At 35.1% G+C, this 27,750-nt stretch overlaps 1 protein-coding gene across 3 annotated transcripts; it reads right to left on the bottom strand.

Annotated features, from left to right (window-relative positions):
* Nucleotides 1-279: 279 nt before the first annotated feature.
* On the bottom strand, nt 280-27,737 carry hmbox1b (homeobox containing 1 b). 3 transcript variants are annotated; one of them, XM_005173819.6, is made up of 10 exons: nt 27,601-27,737; nt 17,155-17,676; nt 14,004-14,089; nt 12,020-12,130; nt 10,465-10,618; nt 8,100-8,182; nt 7,888-7,983; nt 6,397-6,506; nt 6,234-6,317; nt 280-1,374 (listed from the first exon to the last, which is right to left on the bottom strand). In XM_005173819.6, exons 2-10 carry the CDS (start codon nt 17,673-17,675, stop codon nt 1,231-1,233), a joined length of 1,389 nt encoding a protein of 462 aa, XP_005173876.1. In that variant the 5' UTR covers nt 17,676; nt 27,601-27,737; the 3' UTR covers nt 280-1,230. The 3 variants fall into 3 exon arrangements, with proteins under 3 accessions (XP_005173876.1, XP_009299744.1, XP_009299745.1); XM_009301469.5 differs by having other exon boundaries at nt 6,397-6,491; XM_009301470.5 differs by having other exon boundaries at nt 6,397-6,488.
* Between the last annotated feature and the right edge of the window lie 13 nt (nt 27,738-27,750).

The raw sequence follows: 27,750 nt of genomic DNA, 5'->3' as shown, positions 1-27,750 counted from the left end.
TGAAAATCGCTTGGGTTTGAATCCGGAAAAACGTCTTAAAACGCTGACGATAAACACAAACGAAAAGCATCCCGATGTGTACGAGCCTTTAGTATTATTTTATTAATGACTTGTGCGTCTGTGCTCCGCGTCTCATGCCTTCAAACGACCACCGCGCGTTCACAGGATTGAGGCACAAGTCATTTATTAAATGAAGAAAAGATTGATGCAGCTTCTCCTACTGCAGCAAATTAAGTTTTTACTGTTGCTATTTGGCGCAAATTAATCAGGAATTAAGGATTTTGTTCTCTTTGACTCGTTGGATAGAATCGCTGCTTTATTCGCACTTATTTTATGTGATAATCCAGTCTTGCCCATAAAGTTAGTTTGCATTTTTGGATGAAAACATAGCTACTAAATGCAGAGCTCATTTATTTAAAAAAAGACCAAGATCAAGCTTCAGGCAGGAATGAAAAGTAACTCAAAAGTAATGTAAAGCATTACTTTCCATAAAAAGTAACCAAGTAACATAACTAGTTACTTTTTCGGGGAGTAACTCAATATTGCATTGCACTACTTTAACTTTCCCCAACTTATATCTTCTAAATGTCGTTTTGTAGCACGCTAGCTTACTGACGACTAACATCTAAAAACGTTATTTTAATTTTACAAGAGCTTTAAAATGCAATACTTTCCTGTTTTACACTAAACGTTTAAGAGGAGAATGTGCTTCTAAAACAAACAAAAAAATAATGGTAATGGTCCTCAAAATATGCGAAATATTAATACTCATTTTGCTTTTCGATCATGTGATGAAAAGTCGTCTTGACCGTTTTCGTGAGATACACCCAACTGCTATTTGATGAAAAACGATACAAAAACAAACAAACAAACATTAAAATCAGTCAACTGAGAACATTTGTAGTGGGAATGATGAATCCGGAGCAGAAATAAACCACAGCTTTTGCTCACCTTTTAGCTTATCCGTGAGAATGAGGATTACTGGAGCACACAGACAGGAAGCACACGAAACGCTTATACAAGTTACTGGAACTGGAATGAGGTACGAGGTTTGGGAGGCTTAAATAAGAGCCGTGGTTGACTCTGGCTTTGTTTAGTGGTTCAGCAGGAGTGTCGATGGCAGGCGATTATTAGATTCTAAAAGCGTTGATTTGATCATTGCCCCGTGAACATGTCTGCAACATCCACTCTCACACACACACACACATATGCATCGTCTGGCAGTTCTCCTCAGTCGTCATCTATCGCTTCTGTTTTGATTTCACTGGCCACGCCTCCTGGACGGGATAGGGCGAGGATGCTGTGATTGACAGCTGCCATCTCCACGGCCAGAGAGATGGGGTCTTGATGGTCCGCGTGATTGCCGGCGTCGTCCTTAAAGAGACAAGCGCATAAATTAGCAACTGCGAAATCAGTGAAAATGATTTAATTAAGGGTTTTAACATGCTACTTTTAAAAACATGCAACTATAAAAATGAGGTGTTATTGGATTGGTCAAAATGCAATGCTTACTGAAAATCTGAGGGTCAAAAAAACTAATTTAGAACAAAATAAAGATTTGCCAAGACTGAATTAAAAGTAGTTTCTTGTTTTTCCCACTTTTTTGTGCGAGTGTGTATGGATGTTTCCCAGAGATGGGTTGCAGCTAGAAGGGCATCCGCTGCGTAAAACATATGCTGGATAAGTTGGCGGTTCATTCCACTGTGGCGACCTCAGATTAATAAAGGGACTTAGCTGAAAGGTCTGTGCTCCGCATCTCACACCTCCAAACACCACCGCGCGTTCACAGCGTGTCAGGATTGCCTTCTAAGGCGCAGGTCATTTACTAAATAAAGTAAAGATTCACATAGCTTCTTCTACCACAGCAAATTACATTCTTACTGTTGATATTTGGTGCCAGTTAATCAGGAAGTGATGATTTTGTTTGCTTTGACTCGTTGGATAGAATCGCTGCTTTATTCACACGTCTTTTATGCGATAATCCAGTTTTGCACAAAGTTAATTCGCATTTTTGGATGAAAACAATTATTAAATGCAGATCTTGTCTATTTAAAAAAAATCCTGCAAGTTCTGAAGGAGTATGAGTTCAGGCAGGTATGAAAAATGACTCAAACGTAACGTAACGCATTACTTACCATTAAATAGTAACCAAGTACACTGCAAAAAATGCTTTTCTTGCTTAGATTTTTTGTCTTGTTTCTAGTCTAAATATCTAAAATTTCTTCTATCAAGAAGCATTTTTTAGAAAAGCAAAATATATTGTCTTGTTTTGAGAAATAATATGCCAATATTAAGTCAGTTTTTCCTTAAAACAAGCAAAATAATCTGCCAATGGGGTAAGCAAATTAATCTTGTTTCTTCTTTTGACATAAGATTAATTTGCTTACCCCATTGGCAGATTATTTTGCTTGTTTTAAGGAAAAACTGACTTAATATTGGCATATTATTTCTCAAAACAAGGCAATATGTTTTGCTTGTTTAGAAAATTCTTCTTGATTTAGGAATTTTTAGATATTTGGACTAGAAACAAGACAAAAAATCTAAGTAAGAAAAGCATTTTTTGCAGTGTAACACGACTAGTTACTATTTTAGGGAGTGACTCAATATCGTAATGCATTACTTTCAAAAGTAACTTTCCCAAACACTGTTTATATCTTCTAAATGTGAATTTTGTAGCACACTAGCTACATTATGACTAACATACTGACGACTAACATCTAAAAAAAGCGTTATTTTAATCTCACAGGAGCTTTAAAATGTAATACTTTCCCATTTTACACTAAATGTTTAAGAGGAGAATGTGCTTCTAAAACAAAAATAATGGTAATGGTCCTCAAAATATTAATACTCATTCGGCATCCGCTGCGTAAAACATATGCTGGATAAGTTGGAGGTTCATTCCACTGTGGTGACCCCAGATTAATAAAGGGACTAAGCCGAAAAGAAAATGAATAAATGAATAGAATCGGACATGCTAGAGATGAGTAGAACTGGTGGGAATCATATACTTCAGCTGTTTATTCTGCAGTTAGCTTTCAGGGCATGTTATTCACAGACTAGCCTATATCAGCCTGTGCGTTAAAACACGATCATTAACTGCATTATCATTCAGTAGCCAACTTGCGTTTACGTGACTTACACTTTCGATTTACATAAAGTAATCTGGAGCTCAAATGCCGGCGTTCTGTATGCTTTTTTAGCTTGTAGGGTAGCTCTGAACTGTCAAAACACCTCTCAAAGCACTTTTTGGATACGAAAAGTGGAAAAATCAAACCTGGTTTGAATTTTTTTATGACACATTTTTGGAGGCAAAAAATGCATTACGATATTGAGTCACTCCCTAAAATAGTAACTAGTCGTGTTGCAACACGACTAGTTACTATTTTAGGGAGTGACTCAATATCGTAATGCATTACTTTCAAAAGTAACTTTCCCAAACACTGTTTATATCTTCTAAATGTGAATTTTGTAGCACACTAGCTACATTATGACTAACATACTGACGACTAACATCTAAAAAAAACATTATTTTAATCTCACAGGAGCTTTAAAATGTAATACTTTCCCATTTTACACTAAATGTTTAAGAGGAGAATGTGCTTCTAAAACAAAAAATAATGGTAATGGTCCTCAAAATATTAATACTCCTTCGGCATCCGCTGCGTAAAACATATGCTGGGTAAGTTGGAGGTTCATTCCACTGTGGCGACCCCGGATTAATAAAGGGAGTAAGCCGAAAAGAAAATGAATAAATGAATAGAATCGGACATGCTAGAGATGAGTAGAACTGGTGGGAATCATATACTTCAGCTGTTTATTCTGCAGTTAGCTTTCAGGGCATGTTATTCACAGACTAGCCTATATCAGCCTGTGCGTTAAAACACGATCATTAACGGCATTATCATTCAGTAGCCAACTTGCGTTTACGTGACTTACACTTTCGTTGCACCTTATGTCCACCTTTTTTGCTGCTGCCATGCTTACTTGTGTGTGTCACCCAACACACCTTATTCTTGCATTGGATAAAAACAATCCACAGCATTTGGCGCTGCTTATCTGAGCGCAGCCACAGCCTCTCACATGACAGCAGGGAAAGGCACAGCCAATCAAAGTGTCCATATTCGTTTTGGGTGCGGGAGGACGCGATTGAAGGTTTAAACCCTTTCAGCGTGTCTAGGTTAATGCTGAGAGTGCAATTTTTATTTATTTTATATATATAAAGGCGATTTAATTATTGGTGGGGACATTTCAATGATCGTGATTAGTGGGGACACATCCCCTCTGTCCACCCTAAATCTATGCCCCTGGTTCACACATTCACGTATGTAAACAAATCCTGAACACAGACTGGAGGCAACTAGTAGACGTTGACGTGTCGAAGCAACTGACTGAAAGCAGACCATGCTTTCTATTATAATGTCTATGGGCAGTACGTCAAATGCTTTGACACACATCAAGCAGCAGCAGCCAGTCACTGAATCCAGTTATGGGTTCGCCACATTCTGTCTTTATTTTATGCACTGTGTTTGTCATAAAGTAATCTGGAGCTCAAATGCCGGCGTTCTGTATGCTTTTTTAGCTTGTAGGGTAGCTCTGAACTGTCAAAACACCTCTCAAAGCACTTTTTGGATACAAAAAGTGGAAAAATCAAACCTGGTTTGAATTTTTTTATGACACAGATTTTTTGGAGGCAAAACCGCTCACACAACTTGGGGTCGAATTTATCTTTTAGTGTGTGAAAATGACGGACAAAAATTTCAGATTCAGTGCGCAATAACCATAAGCCTTTATTATTTACATGTATAAAATTTTTGTGATTCTCTTTTGTGCATTAGTTGTCTATAGCTGGGCTCATCATTTTGAAGTATCACATTAGAAACGTGTGATAGAAACGCTTCATTTCAAATAAAACTTTTAATTCTTACAAAAGTTTTTACACTCGCTTGAGGTGCTTCTAAACGTGTGCTAATATGGTTAATGCGAATATTTTGGAGATGGCAGCACATTTTTTAAATAAACACTAAGGTAGCGAATGTTACACACATGTTTGATTGCTAGTTCACCAATACTGCCACTCTGTCACGGTCACACTAGAATTTGAGCATGTAACTCTGAAAAGGGGTGGGTTTAAACAAGATGATTACACGAAAATAAGCAAGCGATTGGACCATATTTTTATTTCTGTACAGAAAAATCATGTTTTGATCTTGGATTGGTCTCATGCAGTCACCTGATGTCATTTAGTTCGTCAGAGCTTGAAGCTTGAACACTTTGCATACCCTTTCAATTTTGCCTTTTAAATAAGGTTAAAGAAGTGCACTTTAAAATTATTCTTGCAAAGCAACTTTATCTAAATTCACGGATATTGATAATACTTGCACATTTTGTAATATACATGAGAAAAACTTATCTCATCTTTTCTATAACTGTGATTTCTCTCTTCAATTTTAGAATGATGTTAGTGACGTTTTATTGGGCAGAGAAATGTTAATTTCAGGCTCTCTTTAAAAGATGTCCTTTGCACTTTTTCACACACAAAAAGAACATTCGAGTATGTTGTTAACTTCTACATTTTACAAGGTAAATATTTTATACATAAACAGAAGTTTGCGTATTACAATATTTTTTTATTAGAAATGGAAAATTTAAAAAAGTCTCTAATGCAAATTAAAAACAAAAAGAGTGATTTAATGTTAGATTTCATGAAGGAATTTTCCTCTGGTACAGATCTCCCATTGTAGTCGATGATTGAATACGAAGTTATTATTTTTGTTTATATGTATAGAAGTATTTTGTAATATTTCTTAAATTTTTTATTTATGTGTTTATTTTTTTAAATTAATTAATTAATTAATTTATTTATTAATTAATTTTTCTCCTGTCATGTTTTTGCTTCATTTTCATTTCTGGCTGTTGTTGTAATTATTGTAATGTTCCCGGATACAGCATATATCTGAATTTTGTGTTATTATTTTATGTAATGTTTCAAAGCTATAATTAAAAAAAAAAAAAAAAAGCTTGAACTTTGCTATGCAGCAAACTACGAAACTTGTTGCATGAACTTGCATTTCCGGTTCGTCGTGTTCATTTGCGTATGAATGGACGTCTATGGGGCAAAAAGTGCAGTGCGACCGCAGCTAAAGAACTTGATAGAGATGCACCTACTTTAAGTTTGGGGGGAAAAAATAAAGAAAAATCCCAAATATAAAGTTTCCCTTCCTAGCTTGTGATACCTGTGTTGGTGAGGTGGGCTCCAGACGGTAGTAACCAAAAGGTCTGTTCACGCCTCTCTTTTCAAAATAGGCAACATCGCAACCCTGTAATGAAACCAGTAAGGTGAGCTCTAGCAATTGTGTTAAATAAAATCCTGAGAGATTCAGTGAAAGACCGGTTCACCTGCTCGCTGTAGTCATTAGCGTCGACATCGTCGCTGTTAGAGTGTCCTCCAGGACTCTGAACATCAATCCCATGACTCTCCAGGATTGTGGCTTCTTGGAAAAAAGACCCTGTCATGAAACATCTGAAACTCTTTAAAAAACACTAATACAGCAAACAAACAAACGAACAACAGAAAATGACTGACTGCCAGTTACTCGATCAGTAAACTAATGGAGGATTTTACTACTTGATGGCTAAATTATTTAATTTGCATTGTTTTTTGTTTTTTTAATCATCTAAATCAGAGTATTTGTAGGGATGCATTGAAATGAAAATTGTGTGCCGAAAGCGCATTCCGGATGCATGTGCTTTAAACTAAGTATTTGTTATTCTATGAAAGAATATATTTTATTAATCCCTTTTAATTTGAAATCAATAACTTAAACTATACAGATTTTTTTTAAATGCAAGCCAAATAAATAACCAAATTTTATTGACCGTGAATTTAAGGACTGTTTTCATTTAGATTTTTATTAACAGTAAAATTTTTGCGATACAAGTCAAGATGCATCATTTTACCATTGTTGCCATGACTAATGCAACAAGTACACTACAACGAAATGTCGTGTCGGCGCATTATTTGAACAGACTTTGATTTTCGGATGTGCAGTTTATGCATAGATGCGTATACTGTATGTGTGCACGAGTAGAATATCCTCAGAGTAGAATATTGAGCGTTTTCTAACTCTGAACATGGTTTTCGCTTTGGTTGAGGAAGTAATGTCACACTTGTGCAATGCAAGCCATTGAAATGAATGGGTTTTCGTAGCACAGGGCTTTAGGCATCCAGTGTGAAAGCTGATTTCCTTGCAGTATCAAAAATGGTATCGAATATTAGGATTTTTCTTGGTAGCAGTTCAAAGTAAGAAATTCCAGTATACTCATAATACTATATAACACAAATGAAAATGCCATTTTCGGCAGTTTATTTCCGACAGCTGAAAAATATGGTGAATCCTTAAGTATTTGTTTATCACGCACACTACTAGTTTTGATATTGCATGTTCATGATATATAAAGTTAATGCAGCTACATTTTAAACATAGTAATTGTTTATTTTACACTTTTGTTTAGTAATTATTATTATTCATTCAATAGTTGTACTGTTGTGAATACTTATAAACTTTAAGGATTTGTTCTAAAATGTGAAGAAAAAATCATGTTTATATTGTTTGTAAATGTTTCATTTATTAATGTAAATATATTAATGTGACTTCATAGTATTTTCCCTAATTAGTTTGTTCAGTTTTAACAATTTTCACATGGTTCAACCTGAAAATGAGAGAGGTCAGGATTATTATAGCTAAAATTGGTTCTAATTAAAGCTATAAAAATTATTTTGTTAATACAAATGAAGAAACAAAACATTGAAATTGCAGTGAAAACCTAACAAATGCAAAACATTCAATATTAAACATGGACAGATGTAAATCAACTAAAATACGGTACCAATATTGGCCCTCCTCTTGATCTCTTTGCGTCGGTTGGCAAACCAGTTGTAGACTTTTAAGGACGTGACTCTTTCCAAATCAGACAACTTCTTTCCTAGGAAGGAAAAGTGAAATTTCAAGGTTAGCGATGCTAATGAAACGTGCAGTTTGTAGTGCAATCTCTCAATGAATCTGGCAAACACAGATTCAGACACAAGCTTTTTTCTTTACCTGGTTTCTGAATGACAGCATTGCAGGCGTTGGCGATCTCCTCTCTTTTGGCTTCATCTGGATATTGATTATCACTGAAATAACTGCGGAGAACAAAAACTAGTTAGCAAAGGCAAAACTCAAATTGTTTATACTGTAATTTTAAATACAGATAAGCTGGACTTGCCGGATTAAAAAATAAAAATGGCCATGATTTAAGCAAAAGAAGCACATTTATGGTGCATTTTTTGCAGAGACTAAATACATTAACATATTTTACTACTAATAAAGACTTTTCTGGAAAATTACCAGTAAATGTGAATTGATCATGTGACCAACCTTTTTTTTTTTCTTTTTTTTTTAAATGTGAGAAAATTGGCTTAAGCCATTTTCCAGAATGAGAAGTTTTAATTTAACGGCAAATGCTTTTATTAATTTTATTATTATTTTTTATACTCTTTATTTTCATTGAAAAACATGCATACATAAATACAGTACTGGCTAAATCCTTACAACAAAGAGATGGACCACAGGGCTCAACAATAAGGACTTCCCGCTGGCCCGGGGCCAGTGTGAGAGACGCTTGGGACAGTATACTGAACGGTTACTGGCCCGATCGGGGCCAGTGCTGCCTTGTCACTTTAAGTGCAAATACAGGGTGCTTTCACGCCCAGATGTTTGTTTCAGAACCTCTCGTTTGCCCAGTAATTGCCTCTCGTCTCGTTTGCCCAGTAATCACGGTTCGTGTGGCATTTGTGAATCCCGCAACCACGCTCGGGTCCACGCCAAATCAATCAGTCCGAGATCGCCAGAATGAGGTGGTCTCGGCTCGATTGAGCGAATCGATTGTAGTGAAACTAAACGATCCAACGAACCAGGCTATATCACAGTGCATCATGGTTATCATGGTAAATTAAATCGTTGCGCAAGCGTTGAACTCTGGACCATATATCAAAGCCCTCTTGGAAGTACTCTATTATGGTAGATTTCACTTTTTACAAAAAGAAACTCAAAATCCCACCCATCTAATGCTGTGTTCACATCAGATGCAAGTGGCATGAATAAATTGAGCTATTCACTCGTAAATAAATGTGTGAACATTTTAAATTTGAGTTCATTCGCACGTCAATTTCACCGAACAATAGATGTGGATTCATGTCATGGGCAGGGTTTCTGTCTGTCTGGTGACTCTAGCTTCGTTGCTAAATGCCTAACGCCCTGTGTGAATTCCCCAGGTGTCAGCGTCAACGCTTCCCATTCACTTTGAATGGGTGACGTCAGGCGTTGCTGAACTGCATTGTGGATCCGTCGGCGCCGCTTCATAGGTGTTGCTCGCTGCAGAAGTTGGGACTAGCTCAACTTTTCAAGCGCCGACGGAAGCATCAGCTAATCAGATTGCTGTATGCAAATACACCAGCTAGACAGTAGCCTATTGCTGACTGAATATATTGGCTGACGCTGCTATGATGATCGCGTTAACCCTAACTTCAGACATGCCTTCAGTTAAGCGTTGAAGCTGAAGCCCCGTGTGAATGGAGCATAACAGATTTTATTGAGATAGTAGCTGTGCTTTAGGAAGGCTGAAAAACTAATTTGTTCAGCATCATGTCTGAGTCCACTACATCCTTTCAGATGTGCACCCAGCTCTGTGAGTTCATCAACTCCTCCAGAAACTTAACCTGGTTGATGGAGGCTTTCAGCAGTGCTTCGAACTGAGCCAAGCCCAGTTTGATGAGCTGTTGTCGGTGTAGGCAGGTGGATTTCCCCTCGGGACACCAACAACAGGTTCTACATCATAATCATGCCCCATACAAGAGCAAGCTCCTGATTGGATAATGTGGCGCGAATGTCAGCTAAAGTTCAGATTTTCCAAACCGAGTGATTTGCGTGCAAAACACCTGATGCGACTTGTGTGAATTAAGTGGGGCGAATGATGTGATTATTAGCGCCACCTTGTGTCCATTTGCATCTTTGCACTGACTTAACATGTAAATTACTCGCGCTTGACACTTCATTCGTGTCTGGTGTGAACGCAGCATAGTAATGATTAAAATGTTTGTAGAAGATTCATAACAATTACAATAAAAGCTATTTATAATAACATATATAATAACATTGAGTAGTTTAAAGTCATAATATAAAACTGGCTGGGATATAGATTAAAGCAAGGTAAAACATGGCCTATAAAACCAAAGCAAATATAAAATAAGTAAATTAACATACAATAGTCTTATGAAAGTCTATAGCAGTTCAGTTTATCTTAAAAATAGTACCAATGGTTCCCAAATCTTGATAAAAATGGCCAATTTGTCACTTAGTGACTGATTTACCAGTAATACAGTGTGAAAGGGGCTATTTAGGACATATAATCAGTTCTGAGTTTTACCTCTCCATCACAGCGAGACATTCCTTCCTCCAGGTGAACCGACTGCCTCTGCGCAGACGGAAGCTTCCGGGGGCGGAGCTTATAGGGGGTGGAGTCTGACGCCACTCCATCTCTTCTAGAGATACGGGGGTGGGCCGCATGTTTAGGGTGGCACCTGAAATATGCATGAAAAAATTGAAAAAATATACAGTTGAAGTCAGAATTATTAGCCACAACCCATTAAACATAATAGTTTTCTAAACATAATAGTTTAAATAACTATTGAACAAATCACATAAGTTCAGTGCTGTGACCAAATTTCTTCAAATGATGAGTACCGCTCTCAATTTATTAAATCACACGAAAAAAAAAAAAAAAAAAAGTTTTGGCTGCGAGCCTTTATCAGTGTAATAATTATTTAACTCTTGCTGTTTGTACACAATCTTTTAAGTCCCATATCTCATTTCTTTCAATTCTTAATCAAATTTGAGTCTTAATTTGGCCATAGTCTTCTGTGTGTTTCAGCAAATTAATTGAAATCTTATTTTGACACACATTTTGGGAAAATTTAGGGGGAAAACCCCTCAAAAATACACTTTGATTAAACTGACTACCCTTTTATGCTGTTAGGGGCTGTTTTTGCCCCATTGACTTCCATTATAATGACATTTTTGATTGTTGCTGGTTTTCCCTGTTGGGAAGAGGTAAAATGTTTTATTTTTACTGTTGACCATCAGTTAAAGTGAAAGAAAGCTTAGTTTCTGCCTTTTATGGTATACAGAGTACAGTGTGTTTGTGTGTGCGAGACCTTTGCTAACTTACATTGATATGTCTGAGAAAATCTAAATAAGCAGCTGAACTTTCAGAATATAATAAACATAGTAAGTGTACTTATGCGCACACACACACACGCACACTATAATCTCCACAGAACTCCACATGTAAGCCAGAAACGTTTTTGCACAGACCTATATAAAGGGTTAATGGTGTGAAATGATGATCAGTAAACAGCAAACCAGTAAAAATTTACAATTTACCTCTTCCCAACAGGGAAAAATCAACAAAAATCAAGAAAGCATGATTATATTCTGTCAAAAAGCGTCATTATAATGAAAGTCAATGGGGCAAATACAGCCCCCAACATAATGAAAGGGTAGTCAATTTGAACAATACACACAAGTTAATAATAATTAATTGATTGTTTATAAAATTGCTGATCGATCATGAGAATTTGTGGAAACTGACATCCCTAACTGCAGTAATTAATTAAAAAGTAATAAAAAATTCTAACAGTATATTTAACAGTACATAATGATAAGAGTAGCTATAAAATTACAGAGCAAAATAAAATTATTATGAATAACAACATGACCATGGTATTCAGTCACCTATCTTTCAGCACGAGTGTAAATGTTGTTCGATCTGGACGTAACATTTGTTTGCTAAACTATTATTTACCGTTTAAAGAAAGCTTTGTACTTGTGTGAAGCATCATCTTTTATTCATGACGACAAAACCGTGACTGTTTTCTTTAGCAACTTGCAGTAAATTGAAAACACTTAAAGAGGGTTATAACCTGGCGTGGTTTTCTCCAGCTGGTACCAGCGATAGAAAGCTCGTTTCTTCTGTTCGCTGAGATCTGAGCCCTGCTGGAGGAGCCAGTGAGAGATCCTGCTCTGACTGATGCCTGACAAAGAAAATTACAAAAGGGATCAATAAGAAACTAATGCACCGAGACCAAGACGTGCACGCGATAATGACAAAACAACAGGATATTAAAAATTCCATTTCTGTTTAGTAGATTGAATCCATTGTATGTGGATCCTCTCTGAAAGCAAAATGCTCTAAAGTGACAAAATCATAGTTTATTAGAACATTTTATTCAATAAAGCTACGTGAAGCAGGATCATAAACAATGAACTATTCAGTGGCATCTTAAAATTTGAAGAAAATTATATATATTTTTTTAATATTGCAGTTTTTTAAAAATAATTTATTAGTGCATTTATTTTAAATACATTCTTAATACAGGGTTTCTGCAGGTCTTACAGAGTTAAATAAAAGTGTTTTTAAAACCATTATGAATGTCATTTTAGACGTATAAAGGGTTAAAGGCTAAGGAATTTTTCAAATGGCCCAGATGGAAATTATTTTAATTTAATTTAAATATCTAATACATTTAATAATACAATAATAAGCTAATAATAAACAATTAAAATATTTTAGATTTAATTTCTCAGCAAAATGTTCTAATACTGTGTCAAAACAAGCAAGCTATACTTGTATCCATACACTTTTTTTTTTTTTACCAACATAAACTTTCTTTAAAATAAAAAATGGACATGTTTTAAAAACTATAATAAACTAAATCTATGAACAACAATCTGTCCAGGTCGGTGTTCTGAGCAGTAAATACATGGAGAACTTTTAAACAATTGTAATTGTATGGAAAATACGTAAACCATTATGTAAAATAGAGTTAAAAATGACCTTTTTAAATAAAAAGTAAAGTTTTATTGAGATTAGGATTGTTGGTAATTGTATAGATTTTGGCCAGATTGGCTAGCTATACGTGAATGAAGGAAAATTAGGACCTGTTTAAAGATTTAAGACCTACGACACAATATTTCAGTAAATTTAAGACTTTTTAAAGCCTAAAATTTGGATTTTGAGATTTAAGACATTTGTAGACCTTGCAGAAACTTTGTAATATCTGTCATCAAAAACTTTCCCAACATCCAACAAAAAAACATGATCTCTTTTCTGTTTGGTGTTCAGTGATGTGAAAACGGGATCAACCTGTCAACCACATGAGATCCACCAATAGCAAATCCACACACCAACAATTAATTCTTTTTGATTGGATATTCAGTTCATAAATTATTATATTTTCAATACACCAAAATTATCATTTATTATATACACTCCTCCGGTGAATTTTTTTTTTTTTTTTCATTTTAATTAACATTTCCAAAGTGCTGTTTGACAGAAGTTTTAATTACTAATTTTTAATAATTTATTTTGTCTTTGCCATGATGACAGTACATAATATTTTACTAGTTGTTTTGCAGGATACTGGTATTCAGCTTAAAGTGACATTAAAAGCTTAACTAGGGTAATTAGGTTAACTAGGCAAATTAGGTTAATTAGGCAAGTCTTTGGACAACAGTGCTTTGTTCTGTAGCCAATGGAAAAACTGGCTAATAATATTGACCTCACAAATAAAATAAAATAAAATCTGCTTTTATTCCGACCAAAATTACATTTTCTCCTAGATTAAAAAAAAACATATATATATATATATATATATATATATATATATATATATATATATATATATATATATATATATATATATATATTTAAAAGTAAATACTAAAAACTACCTTTCTGTGTTAAACGTCACTTGGGATATTTGGACCTAATTTCATAGAAGGGCTAATAATTTAGTATTTTACTGTACATTATAGCTTCATTTCATGTTAATTGTAATGCTTATTCCAGTGGCGTGTCTTGCATTGTAAAAGCATTACTGTAATTGTTGCCTGTGATGGACTGACCTGTGACCTGAGCCACCACGGCCTGTGAGATGCGTCTGTTTCCCAGGAAGGCTTTGATTTCCTCCTTCACCAGTGAGCTGTCCCGCCTGCACACAACACATGACGGCTGCAAATCAACACAACAACATCATTCCGTCTCGAAAGATTCATCACAGACTCAACTCACACAGGTAAACACAACGCACAATGCTACATTCAGATCTGCTTTACATTGAGTTTGCATTGGAGGTGACCTTTGATCTATTTTGTATTAATATTTATTTTATTAGCATTAAAGGGGAAATGAAGCACTCAGTCAAGTTTACCTTACTTTGTACAGTGGATTCCACTTTAATGAAAATATATTAAACTCAGTTCATGTAACCATTTAGCAGAAAACAGCATGTTTTACTATAGATTTTAGACCTAGGGTGCCACCATCTTTATATCTCGCTGTCTCACGGGGTTGGTTCCGTTCCCTCAGCTGAATCTCCTGAACTTGAAAATATGATTTGCAGAATCGTAGAAATGCTGGATTAAGATCGTCTAAAGCACAGGTGTCAAACTCTCAGCTCTGCACAGTTTAGTTCCAACCCTAATTAAACACACCGTATCAAACTAATTGAGTCCTTCAGGCTTGTTTGAAACCTACAGGTAAGTGTGTTGGAGCAGGGTTGGAACTAAACTGTGCAGGGCTTCTGCCCTTTTGGAACTGAGTTTGACACCCCTGGTCTAGAGGGTCGAATCGAGATCGCAATCTTTTTTCGATTAAGCGTGCAGCTCTAAATATAATGTGGCAATAAGCTCGTGACTGTACTGTGCATTAACACAGTGGCCATATTCATCTATGTAAACACACTAAAAACACCCTTAACATTACAGCAGACACTGTAAAACGCTCATTCTCAGCCAGTAGACTTTTCTGACAGGGTATTCGAGTGTCAGAATGTCGTGGTACTGCTGTACAGGAGTTATTATTAGGGATTATCGATAGCAAAAAACGCAGTTATGAATATATTAAAACATGTGCTTGTTTGAAGGGGTGTCAAAATTAATTGTTTTTTCGGTGCACCGTGATGCAGACGCGAATAATTTGGTATCGGTTCAGTAATAATCATAACCTGTTATTATGTACTGAAGTCATCTATCTCCTATGTGCTCTGTCGCGAGGGAGGTGAGCGCCGGTATTTACAACACTCAGTAGCCAACTCAGGGCCGGCCCGTGGCATAGGCAGTAAAGGCAAATGCCAAGGGCGCTTTACATCCAGGGGGGCACCAGAAATGAGCGCGGTTAAGTTGTTTTTTTTTCGATAATCCTGACACACATTCAGTTATAGCGACAATAACTCAAAAACCTCTTACCCTAAAAAGATCTAAAGTGTGAAAAGTGTTTCTTTTTTTCTTTTTTATTGCTCCGCTCTGCGCGAGCTCTCCCGGCTAATTGCATATTACGAGGGCTTTGGTGTGTGTGTGTGTGTGTGTGTGTGTGTGTGTGTGTGTGTGTGTGTGTGTTTGTTTGTTTGTTTGTTTGGTGCTGTCTATGTAGGGTTGTAACGGTATGAATTTTTCACGGTATGATAATCGTCTAAAACAATACCACGGTTTGACGGTTTCGCGGTATACGGTATGTTACAAATGTTACAAAATAATAGAACAGTGAAGCAAATTTGACTTTTTCCCAAATAATATATTTTTAGTTACTATAAACAACACCACTTACAATGAACAAATAAAAATAAGAAAATAATAAATAATGTGTCTAAGTCCAAATAAAGTCCAAATAAACATGGTGCAAATCCTCAGTAAAAAATAGATATAAATATTTATTATACTATAAATAGTTACATAACGAAACTAGATTCAGTATGGAACATCCTTAGGTTTTATGTGCCAGCATGGATATGGTTGTTTGTGGATATGGATTTGGTTGTCTGCAATGCAGACAAACAGCTGCATCTTCATTTGCGTCTTTTGAAAACAGCAAGAGCAGCAGTTCGTCTTTGCTGTGTCACTGTTTTGTCATGTTTCTGTGCTGCTGTGCATGCAAAAGTACTTAGTATGAGAATTATTTCATGCAAAACTTTTTTTTTTGCGTTTTATTTAGCCGCGCATAAATGTATGCCTATCTCTCATTCCGTGTTGTTCAAAAAGCTCATTGTTGGTCCACAAACAAAAGCGAAACCTATGCTTATTGGTTGTGATATAGCGAGTTTGAACCAATCTGGGCATGGAGGAGGGACAATGCATCAATGTATCATGTCTGATTTGTCCGGAGACACAGTGACGAGCGTTTCTTTGTCAAATCAGCGTTGTCAAATGTTGATGACGTAACCGCACTGATTCCGGAGCCTCTGAAAGTCCGCGAATGTTATGTGATACAGCACTGGAAAGCTGAGATTCTCTTGTTTATGCCAATCATTGAATTGTATGAATCGGATCAGCGGATCAAAAGTTATTAAACATTTAAGAGCAATACTTATTTTTAGCCGCGGGCGGCTGTCTCTGTCTTTAAGGGTTAAAACCGTTGATATGCAATTGTTCATGGTATGATAATCGTGCACGTTCAAATCGTGGTAAACCGTCATACCGGTATATTGTTACAACCCTATGTCTATGTTTGTGTATGAGTTTGAATGAGAGACAGTGTTGTGCTGTGTGTCAGTGTGTTTATACAGACAGCTTGTTATAGCCTCCCCACAAAATATAACACTGTGTATGGAAAGCATCGTCAATGCACCGTGATGCATCGAGATATCGAATTGAACCGAATCGATGGCATGATAATCGTAACCGAACCGTGAGACCAGTATAGGTTCACACCTCTACTTGTTTGTTATAAAAATTTGTAATAATGACAAAAAGTATTAATTTGTGCATCTTCCGGGTGCAGTTATCCTGCTGGTGTATTCTGGGAAATTTTCTTACCCCTTGGTTTTGAGTGTGGTCCTGAAAAATCTCAGTTCGAAGGGGTATCTAGCCCTTGCCCTTAGCCCTACGCCTTCAAGTTAAAGAGAATTGGGACACCCCTACCCCTAACCAGCAAAACAAGGGGTAAGGGCTAAGGGGGAGTATTGGGATTGGGCCTAAGTTTACCAATTATAACGACTTTCGCTGATGAGAAACCTGGACATGTGAAAAGGGTCGATTAATAACCCTAAAAAAGCAGACTGACCTCATGAGCTCCTCCACCTTGTCATCTATATCCAGGTCTTCCTCGGACCCCTCGAGTGTGTACGTCCTCACAGCCACAGAACTGTTCACTGTGTAGCGGTTTGGTGATAGTTTCCCATTGGGTGTGGCTGCCAGAGCGTCCCGTCCGTTCTGAGCCAGGGCTACCAGAGAGACAGGCGAGGGCAGTACAGCGGGTGGAGATGTGGCATAGCTGTTGCTAGGCGAGGGCGATAGGTTGCCAGGGAACTGCGTCTGAGTTGCTGTGGAAGTGGTGGAGGAAGTTGCCATGGTGGCATTGCTAGCGTTATTTGAGGTGGGTGTAGTGCTGGAGGTCGTGCTGTTGGTGGCGATGGAGTCTGACGGGCCGCGGCGGCCAAATTTGTCGCCGTGTTCACGGTCGAGTCGCTCCAAGGTGTCGAGGGCGTGCACGATCTCGGGTCTGGTCATACCTGTGCGCCGCAGTCTCTGGAGGAGGTCGATCTGTTCGATGGTGAAGCGTGGCTCGTCTGTGTAGTGAGACATTCTGATGGGAAACAGAAGCACATGCTGTTATTGAACACACTGCTCTACCGGTACACATCAATGTCATGTGCAGTGTTTGTGAATGATGACTGAAGAAACAAAGGGAAGAGTTGACATTATCCATGCTGCTGCTTACTGTGAGGTGCATAATGCATGCTCCCGGTAGGAAGAAAGGAAAGTGGAAAGAGAAAAAAAAAATAAAGAAAGAAAAAAGTTAGAGAGAACAATTAAAGACAGAAAAAGAGAAAGATAAATTAAAGAAAACAAAGTGAAAAAGACAGAAAAGACAAGAGAAAAGTAAAAGGAAAAAATTAAAAAGAGAGAATGAATGAAAAAGTAAAAAAGAGACAAAGAAAAAAAGAAAATGAAGAAAAATGAAAGTGAAAGAAAAGAAAAAAAAGAGGGAAGAACGAAATAAAATAGAAAAAGAGATTGAATTAAGAAAAGAAAAGGCAAAGTATGAGAAAATAAAGAGAGTAAAAGCAAATAAAAAAAGTAAAAAAGAGAAAGGAAAAGAAGGGAAAATGAGAAAGAAAGAAAAGCAAGCAAGAAAGAATGAGCAAAAAAAATAAAAAAGAAAGTAAGAGAATGAAATTAAGAAAGAAGAGAGGAAAAAAAGAGTAAGGAAATAAGGACCTAAATAAGAGAAAAGTAAGATAAAATAAAGTAAAGAAAGAAACAAAGAAAGAGAGAAAAAAGTGAATGAGAAATAGAAAAAGCAAAAGAAAGAAAAATAAATGGGAGAAAGAAACGAGAGAAAAAAGGAACGAAAGAAAGTAAAGGAAAGAAAAAGGAAAGAAAGAGAAAAAAAGAGACTGAAAGAAAGTGAAAAAGAGAGAAAACATGAGAGAAAGGTGAAAGAAAAAATTTAAAAAGAGAGAATGAATGAAAAAGTAAAAAAGAGAGGGAAAGAAAAGAGAAAGCAAAGAGAGAAAGGTGAGAGAAAAATGAAAGAGAAAAAGAGAAAAAAGAGGGAAGAAAGAAATAAAGCAAGAGAGATGGAAGGAGGAAAAAGAAAACACAAAGTAAGACAAAATAAATGAAGAGTAAAAGAGTGAAAAAGAGAAAGGAAAACGAGAAAGAAGAAAAGCAAATAAGCAAGCAAGAAAGAATGAGAAAAAAAAAGTTAAAGAAAATAAGAGAATTAAATTAAAGGGAGAAAGAAGAAAGGAAAAATGAGAAAGTGAACAAGGACCTAAGTAAGATAAAATAAAGGAAAGAAAAAAAAGAGAAAGCAAGACAAAGAAATGAGAAAAAATTGAAAAAGAAATAAAGTAATGAGAAAGAAAAATGAATGTGAGAGAGAAAAAAACAAGAGAGAAAAAAGGAAGGAAAAAGACAAAAGAAAGAGAAAATAAGGAATAGACAGAAAAAGAAAAAAAATAACTGAAAAAAGGGAAAGAATTTTAATTTATTTATATATGACATTGTTTTAAATGACCTCAAAATGTTGCAGTGTTTTCTATATATATATATATATATATATATATATATATATATATATATATATATATATATATATATATATATATATATATATATATATAGTGTAATTGACAATGATCTATTAAAAAACTATGTATTATTAATGGAGTATATGCATTGCATACAGACTTATAAATTCACTCCGCCAGCCTCAGGGCTTCTGGTTAATTGTCATCCAATACAAAAATTGACATGTTTAAATCTAATTTCTTTAAAACACAGGGATCTTCTCTGCCTGGCTGAGATACGATATAAAGTGGGTATCAGACCAAACAAGAAGCACTGTATTAAATAATACTTTCCCGCGCCATGTCTTTAAACTATGGAAATTAATTTTACTTCAGTATTTTCAATGGAATTTCTGTGTTTGCCTGCCGCTAATGACGTCTGTGTTTAAACAGTCTTTCGTCTCTTTCTACGCCTTAACAACCAAATGGATGCTTAAGTCTGTGCAACTGAATATATTTGATTTACATTACAACATCGATGTTCTAAAATAAATTTTATGAAATTGAAAATTGTACCCTATTGACATTACAAACCCTTTATTAGTCCACCGGAGATTTAAATCAATCCTTTAAAAACGACAAATAAAAAAATGACAGCCTAAGAATTGTACATTTTCAAGATATAAAAAATAACATCTTATGTTGCTTCAAGTTGGTTCATATTAGTCCAAAATGGCCACAAAGGTTATTCTAAAAAACTGATTCCTTAAAATAATAATATATAATAATAATAATAACATTTTCGACCATTTGACTATATATATATATATATATATATATATATATATATATATATATATATATATATATATATATATATATATATAAACTTATAATTCACATAGGGCAACCACTATATTGAAAAAAATATATACAGTATATACTGTATAATAATACTGTGCAATACTACTGACAAACAAAATAAAACATGCTACTTAGGCTATATTATATATAATAATATCCCATTACTGCATGTTGTTTACATTTATTTATTTTTTTGTTTCTGTTTTGCCTGCTTGAGTTCTCCAGCTAGTTTCCCTGGTTATTAATTAGTTCCCACATCTTAACTGTTCAGTATTGTCTTTGTAAGGTGCTGTGCTGTTTTCTGATGCAGTCTCTTGTGTATTCTTGTGGGTTTATAATTAAGACTATTGTATTCTCTACTCCTGCATTGTCTGCTTTATACAGCAGCCTGCTGATACAACTATAAAACATTCATTTTCTTTTCAGCTTAGTCCCTTTATCTATCAGGGGTCGCCACCACGGAATGAACCGCCAACTTTTCCAGCATATTACACAGCGGATGCCCTTCCAGCTGCAACCTAGTTGCAACCTAGTACTTGGAAATACACACACATACACTATGAGCAATTTATCTTATTCAATTCAATTCATCTATAGTAGCGCATGTGTTTGGACTGTGGGGGAAACCAGACAACCCGGAGGAAACCTGAGGAGAAAATGCAAACTCCACACAGAAATGACTACTGGCCCAGCCGAGGCTCGAACCAGCGACCTTCTTGCTGTGAGGCAACAGTGCAAATTTGTCGCCGTGTTCACGGTCGAGTCGCTCCAACAGTGCTAACCACTGAGCCACCGTGCCAGCTCATTCTTGTAGAGCAAAAGATTATCTTGTTTAAAGAAACATTAAATGTGATAAATGAGGCTGTAGGAAATTGGATTGAGGTGGCCACATTGTAAATCTGTGCAGGAAAAAACATGCATTTTATATATATAAAAAAATCAAGCTTGCTGTCTAAAATTTTGCTAGTTTAATCAGATGAACATTTCTAGTCATCTCAACTTACATCTGTCAAACCGACTAAAAGTATTAAGTTAAACTTTGTATAACTACAGGGTTTCTGCAGTTACATTTTTAAGTTAAACTTTTTATTTTTTTATTTAAATTTTTAAGTTAAATTTAAGACATTTTTAAGACCATTCTGAATTAAATTTTAGACGTGTTTACAGGGCTAAACCAAGTTACTTCTACATGTGTAATAACAAAAAAGTTGATTCTAATCTAAACGAATTGTAGGCAAATAATCCAGTTGGAATATATTTCCACTTGCCCTGTCAAAAAATGATTATAATTTAATGCAACAATGATAATAATAGTAATAATAATAATATTAATAATAAGGTGGCACAGTGGCTCAGTGGTTAGTACTGTCACCTCACAGCAAGAAGGTTGCTGGTTCGAGTCCTGGCTGGGTGAGTTGGTGTATCTGTGGTAAACACCGTCAAATCACAGCAAGACGGTCGCTGGTTCGAGTCCCAGCTGGGTCAGTTATCATTTCTGTGTGGAGTTTGCATGTTGTCCCTCTGTTGGCGTGGGTTTTCTCGGGGTGCTCCGGTTTCCCCTGCAGTCCAAACACATGCGCTATAGGTGAATTGAGTAAACTAAATTGGCCGTATTGTACGAGTGTGAATGTGAGAGTGTTTAGGTATTTCCCAGTACTAGGTTGCAGCTGGAAGGGTATCTGCTGTGTAAAACATGCTGAAATAGTTGGCGGTTCATTCCGCTGTGGCAACCCCTGATAAATAAAGGGACTAAGTTGAAGAAAAAATTAATGATAAATTATAAAAAAATATTTTGGTTTTGTATGAGTGCTTGCATTATAATAATAACAATAATAATAATAATAATAATAATAATAATTTTTATTTATATAGCGCCTTTCCAGAGCTCAAGGACACTTTACAAGGAATGCAACAAAAAGATAAACAAACATACATGAGGTCAAATATAACAAACTGGAATTACACAAACGAGACCTAAGAGACATGAGTAGAGTAATGGTGGATCAGATTAAGTGGTCAGTTTGGCAGATCAGAAGCGAAGCATTCAGAGTTAAATTATAATCTGACCTTTGGCGTTTGTTGAGAATGTAGATAAAAAAACTTAAAAGTATAAAAACAAAGCATACAATTATTTAATTTACTTAATTTTTAATCAATTTTATTAAAAGTTTTAATATTAGGCACTTATTCTGCTAATAAAAGATCTGAATAAAATCCAACTGCTCTAAAAACAACCAGAAAAATAATAAAGCTTGAGTGCGTTGCATTTGGGCATGCAAGTACAAATTCCTCTTATTTTCCTCCATATATGTACTTTCTGCAGCATATCTTCTTTCAACGAAACCATTCTGAACACACCCTCAGATATTAAGACAAATGAATCCATTATCATAATTTCAAAAGCTCCGCCATCTCATGGCAGTCGAGTTATGATAAAAGCAGGATTCATCTGACCTACTTAAAATTCTGTTTATCCAAGAAGGCTTTCATCAACAAGCACGAGCAATTACTGTCGCTGTTGTCAAGGAAACCATACCACCCAATGACGGATGAATATGGCGTTTATGTAACTACAGATTAAAGTGGAGAATGCAAATACGGTTTTGTTTAACCTCCTAATCTAGAGCACAGGGTTTTACATTAAGCTAATGGTTAAGTCACATTAATAGCAGGCGGTAATAGGTGACTAGTCAACCAGGTTAGGTTACATTTTAACCGTGCACACGTTTAGACAGGACATGACCTGCATGTGAAACGTCTTCTTGTAATTTGCTTGCATTAATAATGATTCTTCACTGCTAATAGTCTTTGTTACTTCTCCCAGAAAGAAAAGAAAATGGAGGGAAAAGCTGAAGTTATTGTTCGCTGCCAAAATATATTTACTCAATATTTACTCTCTCAAGTGGTTTTAAATCTTTAAGAATTTCTTTATTCTGTTGAAATATGAAGATAGTTTATAGAAATAAATCAAAATACATAAGAAATCAAACAGGTTTCCAAAGAGTAAAGGATGAATAATAAATGAAGATTTTTCAGTTTCTCCTGAACTATTTCTTTAAATACAAACTGCTGACACAAAGACAGCTAAGTAGATTGCAAAAAATGCTAATTTTTTTCTTGTTTCTACCCCAAGTATCTAAAAACTCTTAAATCAAGAAGTGTTTTCCTGAGAAGCAAAGAATATGGTCTTGTTTTAATTTAGCTTTTCTCATTTGCAGATTATTGTGTTTGTTTTAAGAGAAAACTCACTCAATTTTGTCATCTTTATAAAACAAGACAATATTCTTTACTTCTTGATTTAATTTTTTTTTCTTTTAGATTTTGCTGTCTTGTTTCTAGTCCAAGTATCTAAAACCTCTTAAATCAAGAAGTGTTTTCTTGAGAAGCAAAGAATATTGCTTTATTTTAAGAAATAATATGCCAAAACTAAGTGAGTTTTGCTTAAAACAAGCTAAATAATCTGCCAATGGGGCAAGCAATCTTACATCAAAGCAAAAAATTGTAAAATTTTGCTCATCTTGTTTGCAGATTATTTTGCTTGTTATCAAAACTTACTCAATTTTGACAAATAATTTCATAAAACAAGCCAATATTCTTTGCTTCTTGATTTAAAAATTGTTAGACTTTGATGTCTTGTTTCTAGCCCAAATATTTTAACTGTTGTAAATTAATAATCGTTTTCTAGAGAAGCAAAGAATATGGTCTTGTTTTAAGAAATAACATGCCAAAATTAAGCTTTTTCTTAAAACAAGCTAAATAATCTGCCAATGGCGTAAACAAAATAATCTTACATCAAAACGAAAAATTGTATAATTTTGCTCATCTTGTTTGCAGATTATTGTGTTTGTTTTAGGAATATGGTCTTGTTTTAAGAAATATGCCAAAATTGAGTTTTTTTTTCTTAAAACAAGCGAAATAATCTGCCAATGAGGCAAGCAATATAATCTTAAATCACAACGAAAAAGTTTATAATTTTGCTTTTCTCATTTGCAGATTATTGTGTTTGTTTTAAGAGAAAACTCACTCAATTTTGTCATCTTTATAAAACAAGACAATATTCTTTACTTCTTGATTTAAATTTTTTTTTAGATTTTTATGTCTTGTTTCTAGTCCAAGTATCTAAAACCTCTTAAATCAAAAAGCGTTTTCTAGAGAAGCAACAGATATTGCCTTGTTTTAAGAAATAATATGCCAAAACTAAGTGGGTTTTTCCTTAAAACAAGCTAAATAATCTGCCAATGAGGTAAGTAAAATTATCTTACATCAAAATGAAAAAGCTTATCATTTTGCTTACCTCATTTGCAGATTATTGTGTTTGTTTTAAAGGAAAACTCACTCAATATTGCCATCTTTATAAAACGAGACAACATTCTTTGCTTCTTGATTTAAAAATTGTTAGATTTTGGTGTTTTCTTTCTAGTCCAAATATCTAAAACCTCTTAATTAAAGAAGCTTTTTTTAGAGAAGCAAAGATTATTGTCTTGTTTTATAAATAAAATACCAAATTTGAGTGATTTTTTTCTTTAAAAACAAGTTAAATAATCTGCCAATGGGGTAAACAAAGTAATCTTACATCAAAATGATAAATTAAATACCGTAATTTTACTTGCCTTATTGGCAGATTATTTTGCTTGTTTTAAGGTGAAACTCAGTTAATTTTGGCATATTATTTCTGAAAACAAGACAATATTCTTTGCTTTTTGATTTAAAAATTGTAAGATGTTTTTGTCTGGTTTCTAGTCCAACTATCTAAAACCTCTTAAATCAAGAAGCGTTTTCTAGAGAAGCCAAAATAAAGTGAGTTTTTCCTTAAAACAAGCAAAATAATCTTACATCAAAACCAAAAATGCCATTTTGCTTACCTCATTTGCAGATTATTTTGCTTGTTTTGAGGTAAAACTCACTTGATTTTTGTCATATTATTTTTGAAAACAAGACAATAGCCTTTGCTTCTTGATTTAACAATTAGATTTTGTCATCTTGTTTCTAGTCCAAATATCTAAAACCTCTTAAATCAATAAGTGTTTTCTAGAGAAGCAACAAATATTGCCTTGTTTTAAGAAATAACATGCCAAAATTAAGTGGGTTTTTCCTTAAAACAAGCTAAATAATCTGCCAATAAGGTAAGCAAAATTATCTTATCTTACATCAAAAATGAAAAAGCTTATCATTTTGCTTATCTCATTTGCAGATTATTGTGCTTGTTTTAGGGGAAAACTAACTCAATTTTTCCATATTTCATAAAACAAGACAATATTCTTTGCTTCTTGATTTAAAAATTGTTAGATATTGGTGTTTTGTTTCTAGTCCAAATATCTAAAACCCTTTTAATTAAAGAAGCTTTTTTTTAGAGAAGCAAAGATTATTGTCTTGTTGTATAAATAAAATACCAAATTTGAGTGAGTTTTTCCTTAAAACAAGTCAAATAATCTGCCAATGGGGTAAACAAAGTAATCTTACATCAAAATGATAAATACCGTAATTTTGCTTGCCTTATTGGCAGATTATTTTGCTTGTTTTAAGGTAAAATTGTAAGATGTTATTGTCTGGTTTCTAGTCCATCTAAAACCTCTTAAATCAAGAAGCGTTTTCTAGAGAAGCCAAAATAAAGTGAGTCTTTCCTTAAAACAAGCAAAATAATCTTACATCAAAACCAAAAATGCCATTTTGCTTACCTCATTTGCAGATTATTTTGCTTGTTTTGAGGTAAAACTCACTTAATTTTTGTCGTATTATTTCTGAAATCAAGACAATAGCCTTTGCTTCTTGATTTAACAATTAGATTTTGTCATCTTGTTTCTAGTCCAAATATCTACGTAAGAACATTTAGTTTTGCAGTGTAACTCCTATAACTTAACCATCCCAGCAGAACCACTAGTTTACTGTGAAATTCCCCACTGGTTTGCCATTTTCCATTATTCCAGACCTACTATATTTACACAGGTTAACCGTTAACCTTCCTCCACAGGAGCCTGAGCGCTTGCCGCTAAAAAAGGCTCAGCGAGCTCTTGTGCAGCATAATTGCTTCCACTTAGATCTCAGATGATCCTTATAAAAGTCTGTGATAGGAACGTGGCAGCCACTGTGGGTTTCTAAAAATACATCGCTGCGAGGCTTTGACTGAGACAGAAATTTGTGTGTGCGATGAAAGCCATGCAGAACGCTGTCGCCATTGTGAAAAAAAAGCATCATGCCATCCTGATGTCGTTTAACATGCACAGGGGGTCTCACCCATGAGGCCTGCTGCATTAGTGCTTATGTGGCGCACTTAAAGACGTAAACCTGGTATTAGACACTGCAGGCGTTCACTGCAGGGCTCTTTATGAGGGCACAGCTGCAGAGACTGCGAGTCAAGGGTGCAGTCCTGCACCGCATGCACACGTGCATCAGCTCATCTGACTGCATCCACAAGTCAAACGAGTTCACCGAGAGCTTTAAATAATAATCCACATGAGATTCCGGGTGCCCTTCTTCTTTTCATTTAATAACTACTGCTTCATGCAGACGTGGTCATTGTGTAAAAGTCATTCTGAGGGATGGAAAGATGATGCTTTTAACAGTTTGACAGAGCTAGTGATGAATTGACTTCTCCATGTGTCATTTCTAAAATCCAACAACAAATAAAGTGTACTATAACATGTACTAATGCGTTAATAATTCATTTTAGCAACTAGTTTTATGTTAGCACAGCTCTTCTGGTCATTTACACCCTTAAAAAAGTGTACATTTAATCTTTAAACCATGCAACATCTCTAAGTTAATAAACACTGAATGATGGATAATGCATTTAACAGCTTATTTGTTCGTTCGGGTGTTTCAAAAGACAAAGCCGAAGCTTCTATCAATAGTTTCACAAATAAAAGGATTTTTTTTCTCTCTCCATGCATCCATATTGAAGATTCAAGTTATGAATGTGAATCAGAACATATCCATGCAGCAGGAGATTACAAACAAATCACAGTTATACCAATTTCAGATCATGCATTGCATTTGTAGGGCTTTCCACTCAAAGCCCACACTGTGTTTCGAAATAAATAATGTGAATATTTTCTAAATGCATGTCATATGACAGTGATAAAAGAGCAGAATCTACGCCCATCATCTCTGTGCATGAAAATAACTGCACATCCTGCATTCAAAACAATAGTAAACGTGCATAATGAACATATAAACATCTATTTCTTAAGCAAGCACGAGGTATTTAAATGTATATAAACAAAAAATAAGTTTTTCATGACTCATCTGTGATCTGACCTCTGCAAAAAGACACTCAAAAGCCTCACGCAAGCGTGTATAAATCTCAGCGAGTTATTAACAAGATTGTTTATTAATATTCATCAGTAAATACGACAAATATGCATTAATAAAGACATGAGTTCAGCACTTTTACACTGGGAAAACTAGCTAAATAACTTATTAACCGACTGGTAGATCACTACATGAACTATCTAGGCGGGAAGCAAGCGTATGTTGGTTTAAACTAAAAATATATGTCGATTAACATTCAACCACAGAGCGCGTTTCTGAACAACATAAACAAAACGAACTGTATTACCCAGGCGGCTAGTTAGCTTAGCACGAGCCAGCACAAAACTGACTCCCCTTGGGGGTTAAATCACATTTCTTACCTGGAATGAGGAAAATACACAATATCTCAGCGCAGCAGACCATTTAACGCGCTCTGTCAGGTGATGAAGATGATATTTTATGTGATGTTGTGAGGAAGACTCGCCCTGACTGACTGACTGACTGTCTTTGTCTGACTGACAGCAGCCGCG

This window comes from Danio rerio, chromosome 20, assembly GCF_049306965.1.
Source record: "Danio rerio strain Tuebingen ecotype United States chromosome 20, GRCz12tu, whole genome shotgun sequence".
NCBI lineage: Eukaryota > Metazoa > Chordata > Actinopteri > Cypriniformes > Danionidae > Danio > Danio rerio.
The sequence above is the reverse complement of the archived record's forward strand: the minus strand, read 5'-3'. Positions and strand labels throughout refer to the sequence as shown.